This window comes from Ascaphus truei, chromosome 6 (assembly GCF_040206685.1).
Source record: "Ascaphus truei isolate aAscTru1 chromosome 6, aAscTru1.hap1, whole genome shotgun sequence".
Taxonomy (NCBI): domain Eukaryota; kingdom Metazoa; phylum Chordata; class Amphibia; order Anura; family Ascaphidae; genus Ascaphus; species Ascaphus truei.
The window spans coordinates 83,531,711-83,543,756 of NC_134488.1; the positions used below are offsets into that span (position 1 = coordinate 83,531,711).

Below are 12,046 nucleotides of genomic sequence, written 5' to 3' on the forward strand. Positions count from 1 at the left end.
TATGATGCTGGGACCTGTGCATACATTGATCTCAAGTTCTGGTGTGGGGTGCAGGGTTCTAATCCTGGGGAAGGAGGGAAGGGAACCCAGCAGCCCAGATGTTGCGGGTAATACAAAGAGAGAGGATAGAGGGACCAGCTGTTTTTCTTTCCACGGTTTTCTTGTTTACTATTGATTGCTGGTCCCCTTATGTCCCTGCTTCTGCCAAAACATTAGGGAAGGCGGTTGCTCTTACTGTTTACTGCAAGTTAATCATTTTTGGCCACCAAAAATTAAGGGTTGGTTTACCATATATAACAGATCAGTAACCAATTTTTGTAATCTGCCACCATAGTAGAAATAAATTATGCTATTACAAGGGTCGCCGTTAGCGTTTAACAAAGCGGCAGTTGAATGTGGTGGTATAGCACTGGGTGGGATGACGTGCTACAACAGCTCAGCACAGGCAGAGCTCACACTCGCAAGCACGTGGACCGAGTGCATGAGCACGGCCTAAGAATAAAGGTGTGGTCGAGAGTTTTACTGTATATAACACAATAAATGGGGCTTTGCAGGGGGTGATTTTGTTATTACCCACTTTTGTCTAATAACCTTTTACAGACTTTTTTAACAGCAGTGTTGTGTGGCCAAGAGAAATGCTCCTAACAATTTAGGTGACTTAGTTAACTCATTTTTAATTATTGCCGCCGCCGCGGAGTTATAAGGGCATAAGCATGGTTGCACATGCAGGGTTACAGCAAGCAAAATGGGTTATACGGTATGTATGCATGCATTTTATGAGGCACGGACGGGTTTCCAGACAAAGGGTGAGTCCACCGTTAGCAAGCTTCTTTTTAAAAAAAGGATGCGCTGGGGTTTTCATGTTCCCTTGAGTTTTTCCTTATAGGAGGGCGAGGAAAGTCCGGACGACGGCTCCAAAGCATGGTCGCTGAGACAATAAAACCAACAACGCGCTGATAATAACGGTTGCATATTTCTTATCTATTTCAGCTAGGATTTCTAAGTGGCAAACCGGTCGATATTTTTTTTTTCCCCCTCTCTCTTGTGTCACGGTTGTGCTCACCACAAACCAGGACCGGACCGCGGGGCTGAGGTGGGGTTGTATAATCACCGACCTGAGACCACGTATTCGGATCCGGATTGCGCAGTTCGTAGTCGTACTTAGCAGGGTCGGGACTGGAGGAGGCAGCATAGTCAGTGGACGAGCCAGGGTCAGGATTGGAGACATCAGGGAGAATGTTATCCATGCGGAGTTTCGGCAACAGGTAGTCAAGTAGGTCCCGCTTCAACGTAATAGCTGCAGGGCGGGAGCGGGTTCTGCACGGGTGGCAACCGCGGCCCATGGTACCAGTCTCAGCAAGGAGAAGGTTGACCGGAGTGGGCACACCGCCTGGCAGCACTGGTAAACCAGTGCTTCAGCACAGAAGTGCAAGGCAGGCCTCTGCAAGGAGAGAGAGCAGCAGGCCTCAGTACTTAAACGGCAGGCCTCTGCTTTGGGAAGGTAGCAGGCCTCAGGGAACAGGGAGCTGAAGGAAACGCTGGGGATCCACCGCTTCAGCACAGGAACCAGGACAAAGCCTCTGCAATGGAGAGAGAGAGCAGCAGGCCCCAGGAACCAGTAGTCAGGCCTCGGCTATGGGAAAGGCAGCAGGCCTCAGGGAACAGGGAGCTGACGGAAACGCTGGGGATCCACCGCTTCAGCACAGGAACCAGGACACGACCTCTGCAGTGGAGAGAGAGCAGCAGGCCCCAGGAACCAGGAACATGAACTAGGACAATAACAGAGTTAGTAACGAGAGAGAACAAGCTAGGGGCTTGTGGCAGAACACTTGGTAACATCCAAGAAGGATTATGCTCGGCCGAGAAGCATTGTGGGAATGCTGTATTTAAAGGTCAGCGAACCAATAGCAGAAGGGGCGTTTGACAGCATTGCTCTAATGACTGAACCCAGGCTGGGACTGCAGTAATAGCTTGCACAGCTGCAGTAGGGGGAGTGTTCCAGGACTGCACAGGTCTCTAAGGCAAGGTAAGCAGTAAACTGAGGTGTGGATTCCTTACATCTTGATGACCTTGGTAGCGGACAAGGCCGATACATTCCCACCACTTTGCACGCTCAGCAATTGCTAAGCGATGATGCCAGCCCCACGGTGGGGCTCAATCATGAAGGGTGCGTCAACAGGCCGCACCAGGCGGAAAATAGGGGCCGCAAGCAAATCGGCAGCCTCCAGTGGCAGAGATGTGAGGCAGGGCATCACGAAGGGGCACAGGCCGGCCGCCCGCAGCAGTTGCGGGTGGTGTGGTGACAAATCAGCCACCTGCTGCGGTTGCAGGCAGTGGCATAACAAAACGACCGCCCAGAGCGGTTGCCGGCGTTGGAAGAACAAGACGGGCGGTTGCGGGCGGTGGTGGAGCATATCGGCCGCCTGCAGCTGTTAGGTGGTGTGGTGGCAAGTCAGAATGGTCGCGGCGTTCGGGGCAGCAGGTGATGCCCCCGGCATGGTTCGATGACATGGAACTGGCAATGGAGGAAGACTAACCGGCATCAACGCCAAGGACGGATGCCAGAATTTCGAGGCGGACCAGGTCGGCTTGCACTGCCCAATAAACTTATGGGCGTGGGGGACCACGCAGTGTTGAATTTAGTGCAGACTTCCATGGCTCTGGGTAAGTGGGAATCTTACGCGGCGGTGAATAAAGTGAATAAGGCCACAGGCAAGTTCGTAGCGCAATGCGGGGACTGGGATATCAGACAACCAGATTTCGATGCTAGCTGGAGTGGTTTGTGCAGGGAAGATGGAGTTCACATGGGGTAGACATTTCAATAACAGTTTGCAGGAGGGGTTGGAGAGGGTCCTTGTGGGTCTGGCGGTACGGGCCCAGTTTAAAGGGAGTTAAATAGGCCTGTCAGTGGTGGATTTTGGGGGGTAGGTGCTTGGTCTTGCCAGACAGGGAGCTGGGCTGTTTAAGGCTGGGGGGATTGTGAGTGGGCAGGGTCATTTAGACATGACTTCTGATATCCCGCTCTCGACAACAGTCGGGTCACAATGGGGCATGAGGTCAGTGGTTCAAGGAACGGCTGACCATCCCCTTCCCCACCTGTCAAAGGAACAATCTTGCAGGGCGTAGCATTTACCCCATTAGTTATTTGTTATAAAATAAATAGCCGCTGCCTTTTATACATCCAGATCCGGTCTCTGTCGTTATACGTACGTTGTATGTGGGATCGGGGCAAGGTGAGAGAGGGAAGCTACTTAGCAGCCTCCCTGGTCAAACGGCCCCCTAGCCATCGGCGGCTTGGCCTCCTGACCAGGGGGCTAATCTCCGCCTCTCAGGCCCACCCCCTCACCTTCCCTAACCGAGGAGGGACTACACGTGGGCTACTTAAAGCCCAGCTGATGGTAGCACAGCCTGCTTGCTTCCTGTCAGCCATTTCCCACCTACCCATCCCTTAATAGAGAATAGTGCAGGGCAACCATAACACCGATAGGTAGCTAATTGTTAACAATCCCATTGTTTACAGGTCATGTTTTACATGTGAATATTGTATAGGAATATTGATGTCTTTTTGTTCTATTACAGAATTAAGTCTTTATAATTTTCAAAGAAATCGAAGGAATTAAGTTTTGGTGCACACAATCTACAACTCCATTTTTAAATGAAAGCACTGCTATATATACAATACACTCCCATTTTCAATCCCATATGTGGTTTAAAAAATAAATACTGTGAGAGAAATCCTACACTGCATATTCAACATGCGATATACTGTATATAGCACATTAAGGGAGCTTTAGGCTAAGCTTATAGTGACAGCGACGCGATAGTCAGGCAACGGTCGCTGGAAAATCAAATAAAGATGACTTCCAGCGATCGCGATCAATCCATTGTGTCGCGTGTACTATAAGCGCACGCGACGGCGGCAATACATTTGTTTTGCCGCGATGTCGCGGTCGCCGGCACTATAAGCGCAGCCTTAAGTGTGCAGCTGAAACATATTAAATGTTTGGAAGTGTAGAGTTGAACCCTACATAATGCTTTCCCCTAATGTTTTATAGTACTTTGGCATCTAATGTTGAATAAGCAACCTAATTATATAATGCTCATACATTCAGATGTGGTTCTACTGTACTTTGACGGAATCCGGTAATATTAATAGAATGTGAAAAAAAAACTCACAATACCTTCAACTCCACAGCAGCTGATCCAATGAGAAGCAATGATTCTCCATCCCAGATGTCAATCTGCAGAGTTTGGAGAGCCAGATAACGTAAAAACCAGCACCGTTCTCCAGACTTAAGAAACCCAGGATCAACCATATACTTAAGTTCATAACCAGGAGACCCTTTAGGCAAAGAAGCAGAATAAAAACACAGTTAAACTTTAACTGCAGGTACTGTTCTGGAAAAACAACACACTACAATATATCCTTTATTTATGATAGAACAACTTAACTACATGTCATTGTTTTCCTCGAGATAATTCTTAAGTACAGTTCTAATTACAACATTGAAATGAATTATGTGCGAATAAAAATAAAAGTAGACACTTGCCTTTATTTATGGAGCCATCCTTGTTTATCTGTACTAGAATATGTGCTAAGGAATTAGAGGTGGTAAGACTAGAAGGGGGTAGTTGTACAAGCTGCAGCCGAGGACTGGTTACTGGTTGAAATCGGTAAAACTGAAAGGTATAGTAAATGGTTTGAGGCCATTTTGCCGACGTGCCGTCTTCTTGTACCCTAACAAATGAAGGAAACCAATGAAAATAAATATACTGCAAGTCTTCAGTGTTTAATATCTACAGTACCTTGCAATGCTGAAATGTTTTCTTTACACAATCATAGATTTTGTTTTTTGATTTTTTTTTGTCATTCAACCTTTCTTCATTTTTCTTTTTTGTAAAATGCATGTGAAGCAGTTCCATTTCACTAAAGTGCTTCTTTGAATATTGTTGTTTAGTGCTTAACTATGCTTAATAACATCATTTTGTCTATATAACAAAACCCATCTTTTGTTTTATTATATATTTCAAATAGATTAACGTTATCCTTTTGACTAATGAGAGATCATTCTTCCATACACTAAGGTTTATTTTCAATCATATTTTGTATGTTATGTTGGTAAAAAGCACGTATCAGAAAAATAGAATGCTGTTTGTTTAGAGCCTTGTCTATTATATGAAATATGTGAAATCATAATTCGTTCAAAATAAACATTTAGGAGAACCATTACCAACTGCAACCACTAAATATGTTGTTTTCCCAATGTTGTGTAATCATTTATATGTAGGAGGCGATAATTATAGTGTCATTACATCTGAGACACTCATGGATTGTTCCAGAAAATTGATTATTCCATTTATTACACAGTAGATTTTAAAAACAACCAGGCACTATTTTTTATACAATAACACAAACGTGCTGCAAACAGTTTCTAAGCTATGCATTTAAGATTGCGATTTTATTATTTTCCTGGACTTTGATCCAATAACTATCAGATCCCCCAGATGTTAGAGATCTCCTGCACTGTACATAAGACACACAGTCATAAAAGTAATATATGGGATTGTGTGTTTCACCTGCTGAAGGCAAGAAACTGTAAAACAATTTCATTACATTGCAGATCATCAGCTTCTTCTCTCTGAGGATTAAAGTTCACTGGGTTTGATGGATCAACCACTTCCGCTACTTCGTTATTGCAGTCAAAAATTTCAGGAAACGCGACAGAGTGCAGACGTGCCAAAGAAGCTCGAGATAGAATGGATGTAGTACTGAAAAAAAGTGAAACCCTGTAATTTTAATCTCATGAAGAATTGAATAATACCCGTGTTTACTTAATGAGTGATTAATACAATCGATTATTTGTTACAGCAGTTTGTGTGACCCTATTACGGACTGCTGTGTAAGACATTTTGCATGTTTTTGGCACTTCAAAGCGTGAATATACTTAAGGTTCCATCTGGAAAGCAAACAGGCTATAGCAGCTTCCAGCTTGAAAATACAGTTAATGAGCCAAAAGTGCAAGCATTTATTTATTTATTTTCAACCTTCAAAATATCAGTAAATGGTACATTTTAATATAAGCATTTTATCCAAAAGTATCATGAAGTATGCCAATTTCATAGACAATGAAATCTCAAAGTAAAAATGATGCTAGCCCTTCATGCTTCAGATGGCTCTCGATTCAGTGTGCCTGAATCAGAGTTCATGTACTGTATGTGGAATTATAGCTATTCTGCATGAACTCTTATGGAAATAAGCCTGATAATATTTCAATTGCAAAAAAATTTTTAAATAGCATCCTTCGACATGTATCGTTTTAATGTAAATAAGCCATCAGTGCTACTTTGTTTTTATTTATTTTTGCCATAACCCTTTGAAAAGTGTCCATTCTGCAATACCTGAAAATTGCCAGAAGCCATTAGCAAGGCAATGATGTCACCACTAATGACTTGATTCTGCCACTTAAAGGGGCAGTTCCTTTGTTTTTTGTTTTTTCATCCCAATGTTTTTTTATAGGTTGGGTCCCCTGGCACCAAACACTTCCATTTTCAGCTTTGCGAGATGCTTACAGGTGAAGTTATTAATGAGTTTAAATCCCCCTCCAGGGGAAATAAAATGGCCACCAAATCTTGGGCCAATAGGAACATAGGACAGTGAAATACTTAATAGATTACATCTAAAAACAAAATCAACGTGTGTGTGTGCGTGCATGCGTGTGTGTGTGTGGTAAATAGCTGTCTTAGTCCAGTTGCGATAGTGCAGAATAAATTAGTTTTTCGTTTTATTACCCTTCCAATTTCTTCAAACATCCCTTTGTCACCCACCCTTATCTAAATCTGTTTTTTTTTTTTTTTCCTGCTTTCCAAACCTCTACTTTTGCCATAGATTCCTTGGTAAAGCAGTATTGCTGGCCCGAGGAAGAGACAAGAACTCTCGAAAGCTTGTCCTATGACATAAATTGTATGTCCAAATAAAAAAGGTATCATCTAATAATGAATGTATATATGTATGTATATACATATACATATACACACACACACACACACACACACACACACACAGAATCTTTATTCAATGTCGTTGGATGTTAAGATTATGTGTCTGTCCACACAGCCACTGGTAAAGAAGATGCAGTACCAACAAGAAAGATAAAACACAAAACATAACTTTTATACCACATTATAACTGTGCCTGCTGTACCGTATCTTGTGCTATTTCTGTTCCATTCTATATGTATGAGCGCTCTCCTCTTCCCTTACAGTTTTATTTCATCCGCTGGTATCAGTTAATAGCGACACACTCAGTGAACAGGAAGGAGAGGAAAGGAGTATACTTCATGTGGAAAAAAACTGAATCCAAGTGACTTTGGCCAACTTGCCTTAGAACCCTTTATAATTAATTTTCTGCCAGGGTTGTATAAGAAAATGATAATACTGACTGATTGAAACGTCTGTGTGACCTGGTCTTTCTTGCATTGTTTAGCAAAACACATGGCTGAGGTCATTTATGGTTCAAGAATAGCAATAGAAAGATTTGTTTTCATTTTTCATCATATTCTTACACAAAGCAACCAATGATATATTCACCATTCAATGACAGAATATTTTCTACAGGTACAAACATGCATATTAGTAAATATAGCAACACATCCGTGTTACCAGACTTTCAATACTAATGAGGCATTCGATCATATTCCTTTGATTAAAATGATACTCTTACCTTCCTGTCTGAGTCCCCATTGCAACAATAGGGGCATGAACTGGAGAAAAAAGAAGTTCTTGCAAATGGTCAGCATTAGAATATCCTTGGTTGCTTTCGCTCATATCGGCTTCAAGGTGATTTATGCTGCTAGCATATGGGAGCTCCTATTACAAAAACGTAAAAAGTATATAAAACATTTTAATTATATGCACATGGTAATTATGTTAAGATACTATACAAATACATGTCTTACATTGTTACAGCTAACAGAATTGATACAGCAGTTATGTTTATGAAATCCCCATCCTTTCCAGAAATGACAAAACAGGGCAAAAGTAATTTTAGGTCTTTTATTATCGGGTATATGATAAACTGTTGTATTTGCCTGAGGAAGAAAGCGGTTAGCTTTCGAAACGCGTAGGGTGGCGAATTAAGCATTTCTGATTCACTTGGTTGGTGATTTCCCCTCCACGGCAACAAGACGAATCAGCGCTTGCTGACAGTCAACTAGCTGGCCGTTCGCGACATTGTGTCGAATCTGCTGCTGCCATTCTGGAACTGCTGTATGATTTCTCCAGTGTGCTGAGTGGGACCATCTATCCACACGCCGGCCGGCGTGCACGCCTTCACGGAGACGCCCAGGAGCAGTTAGCAGATATCATCACAGAGAGGGGATACTCTCAAATATATCCACCGCTTGCCCTTATCTACCATCTGGTGAGTGGGCATTACATCTGATTCCACGGGTGCAGCAGTGTGCTTATAATATTTTTATTGTCCATATTCATTTTATATGTCTTTATATGTTATATGAATGGTGTTATTAAATGTTTTAAGCTTAAATTTACACCTATCTGATCTCTCAGCTGATCCATATTTGTCATATGTTGTTTGTTGTTTGTCCCCTTACCATACAGTATTATGCTATGTGTTGTGCTTTTTTTTTTTTTTTTAAGCACACCCAGAGGAGCCATTTCCTGATCGTCCAACAGGCTTGGTTTTTATATCCTTTTTATTCAATCAATATTCTCTTAGGCGCCCCTTGATACATATTCCCTTTCCATGTGTCAGATCAACCCATGACAAAGGAAATAAAGACCACCTGCTGTATTATACAGTGTATAGAAGAACATTTCTGATGTCATGCTTTAGTTTGTTAAAGACCCTTCCATTGGGAACTGCTGCTAAGTGCCCCCGGAGCACCGGGTCGGGTCAGGCGGCGGCCATATTGAGTGTCGCGCATGCGCGATCGAAGCCGTGCCCATGCGCAGATAGGTAGTTAGTGCGGCAGCCATGACAGGCGGCTCCGCAAGGGACTACAAGTCCCAAAATTCTTTAGGAGGGATAGAAGGAGATAGTTTGGCGGGAAGACGGCGTGCAAATCGGAAGGAAGACGGCAAGAGGAGAGCACGTGTTCAGGGTGCAAGTAGCCCCTGAACTAGGCCAGCTCTTCCCCGCAGGCCCCAGCTAGGCCTCGGAGCCCTTTCAGATTGTGTGTACTGTAGGGAAGGACCCAGATAGGGATGCTCCCCCCCCTTAGTACACAGCAGTGATACCACACCGGTGACCGGACAACCACGCTGTGATCTGCGGCCTGCGCTCGAAGACCAGACCACAGGCCACACTATACACTTTAAGGGAGACACTCAGCTGGAGCTCCCTCAAGAGGCGGATACCACCAGTAAGGTGAGAAGAGAGTTGGCAGACCCCGCGTCCAGGATCTCCCATCTACCCTGAGACGAGGAAGGTACCACCGTGCACCAACGACTCTACACAGGGGTAGCGCTACTCCACACACACTCTTTGGGTGGGCCTTGTTCTGTGGGCACCAGGGTGGTTAGATGCCCAGGCACCCTCAGTAATTCGGGGGAACCCCACCGGAGTGGTAAACATTGTGTCGGTCGGTGTATTGTGGGGACATTATGTTGGGAGTACTACTGTTGTTATTAGTGTATGTTCGTAAAATATTATACCTGTGTGTGTATTGCTTATCCTTGTATTGGTTCCTGTGAGGGGTTATTCTGCATACGTGGGATCCTTCTTCAGGTGGTGGCTTAGTCCTCCTGTGAGTCACAGGTAAAGTCAGCACGCGTAGTTCCATTGTCATAGGGAAAGGGGGCTACATATTCAGTTAGGTCTGGAAATAATTGGACACTCATACAAGTTTTGTTATTTCGGCTGTGTACCAAAATAAACTCACGTTACAGTTAAATAATGAATATGGGCTTAAAGTGCAGTCTATCGGCTTTAATTTGAGGGTATTCACATCCAAATTGAAGAAAGTATTTAGGAATTACATCTCTAATATGTAGCCCCCTCTTTTTCAAGTGACCAAAAGTAATTGGACAATTGACTCAAAAGCTGTTTCATGGACAGGTGTGGGCTATTCCTTCGTTATTTCATCATCAATTAAGCAGGTAAAAGGTCTGGAGTTGATTCCAGGTGTGGCAATCGCATTTGGAAGCTGTTGCTGTGAACCCACAACATGCGGTCAAAGGAGCTCTCAATGCAAGTGAAACAGGGCATCCTTAGACTGCAAAAAAAAAAGAAAATCCATCAGAGAGAAAGCAGGAGCATTAGGCAAATCAACAGTTTGGTACATTCTGAGAAAAAAAGAACGCACTGTGAGCTCTGCAACACAAAAAGGACTGAACGTCCACAGAAGACAACAGTGGTGAATGATCGTAGGATCCTTTCCATGATAAAGAAAAACCCCTTCACAACATCCAGCCAAGTGAAGAAGACTCTCCAGGAGGTAGGCAAATCATTATCCAAGTCTACCATAAAGAGAAGACTTCACGAGAGCAAATACAGAGGGTTCACCACAGAGTGCAAACCATTCATAAGCCTCAATAATAGAAAGGCCAGATTAGACTTTGCTAAACAATATCTAAAAAAGCCAGCCCAGTTCTGGAACAGCATTCTTTGGACAGATGAAACCAAGATCAACCTGTACCAGAATGATGGGAAGAAAAAAGTATGGAGAAGGCTTGGAACGGCTCATGATCCGAAGCATACCACATCATCTGTTAAACACGGTGGAGGCAGTGTGATGGCATGGGCATGCATGGCTTACAATGGCACTGGGTCAATAGTGTATATTGATGATGTGACAGAAGACAGAAGCAGCCGGATGAATTCTGAAGTGTATAGGGATATATTGTCTGCTCCTATTCAGCCAAATTCAGTGAAGTTGATTGGATGGTGCTTCACTTTACAGATGGACAATGACCCAAAACATACTGCGAAAGCAACCCAGGAGTTTTTTTAAGGCAAAGAAGTGGAATATTCTCCAATGGCCGAGTCAATCACTTGATCTCAACCCGATCGAGCATGCATTTCACTTGCTGAAGACAAGACTTAAGGCAGAAAGACCCACAAACAAACAACTGAAGACAGCTGCAGTAAAGGCCTGGCAAAGCATCACAAAATAGGAAACCCAGCGTTTGGTGTTGTCCATGCGTTCCAGACTTCAAGCAGTCATTGCCTGCAAAGGATTCTCGACAAAGTATTAAAAATGAACATTTTATTTATGATTGTGTTAATTTGTCCAATTACATTTGAGCCCCTGAAATAAGGGGACTGTGTATGAAAATGGTTGCAATTCCTAAACGTTTCATGATATTTTTGTTCAACCTCTTGAATTAAAGCTGAAAATCTGCACTTCTATTGCATCTCGGTTATTTCATTTCAAATCCATTGTGGTGGTGTACAGAGCCAAAATTATGAAAATTGTGTCAGTGTCCAATTATTTCCGGACCTAATTGTATAACAGTAGTGTTGAAAGGCATACATTTAACATTTCTTTTAGTGTTGGTTTTAATCAGCAAACTGCCAGAATTATCAAGGAGAATACTTGGGGAAAAAATGCATTGCTATAAAAATTAGGTGCATGGCTATGTCATGTGATACTGTTGCTATTTCCATGTCATTTAAACATGCCACGTAAAACCTGCCTCATCTAAATGACGAGGTGCCTTTTGTTTTCAAAGCTGCAATCAACCATGAAATCACTGTACTTTTCAAACTTGGTTACAAAATGTTCTGTTATGGTACGAGTTGAAATACGTGGGTGGATTTTTTGTTGTTAAAAAATGTGGGGATTCGAAGAAGTGCTTTCAGTGTAGACTAGGGGTGCGCAAAGTGGGGTGCGGGAGAATTTCCAGGAGGGGGGGGAGGGTCGGTGGCTACAAATGTCCCGCGCTCTCTCCCAAGGATCTTAAATTAAGTGCCGGGGCACCACGCAAGGCCTATGCAACTTCTTCTACCTGATCTTCTGCGACACGTCACCATGATAACCGGCATCATTCATGTGACATCACATGACCCTGCGACATCATTTGA

General features: G+C 43.4%; 1 protein-coding gene across 7 annotated transcripts in view; it reads right to left on the bottom strand.

The window, feature by feature from the left end:
- The window catches only part of NPHP4 (nephrocystin 4), a 264,867-nt gene that overhangs the window by 71,100 nt on the left and 181,721 nt on the right, over positions 1–12,046 (bottom strand). For all 7 annotated transcript variants that reach the window (XR_012802230.1, XM_075604944.1, XM_075604943.1 and 4 more), the window contains 4 exons: positions 7,721–7,866; positions 5,578–5,769; positions 4,551–4,738; positions 4,182–4,342 (listed from right to left, as the gene is read on the bottom strand). Coding sequence is in view for 6 of the 7 variants with exons in the window: in XM_075604944.1 (XP_075461059.1) it covers positions 4,182–4,342; positions 4,551–4,738; positions 5,578–5,769; positions 7,721–7,866 (687 nt within the window). In the remaining variant the exon portion in view is untranslated. The remainder of the gene's footprint in view (positions 1–4,181; positions 4,343–4,550; positions 4,739–5,577; positions 5,770–7,720; positions 7,867–12,046) is intronic.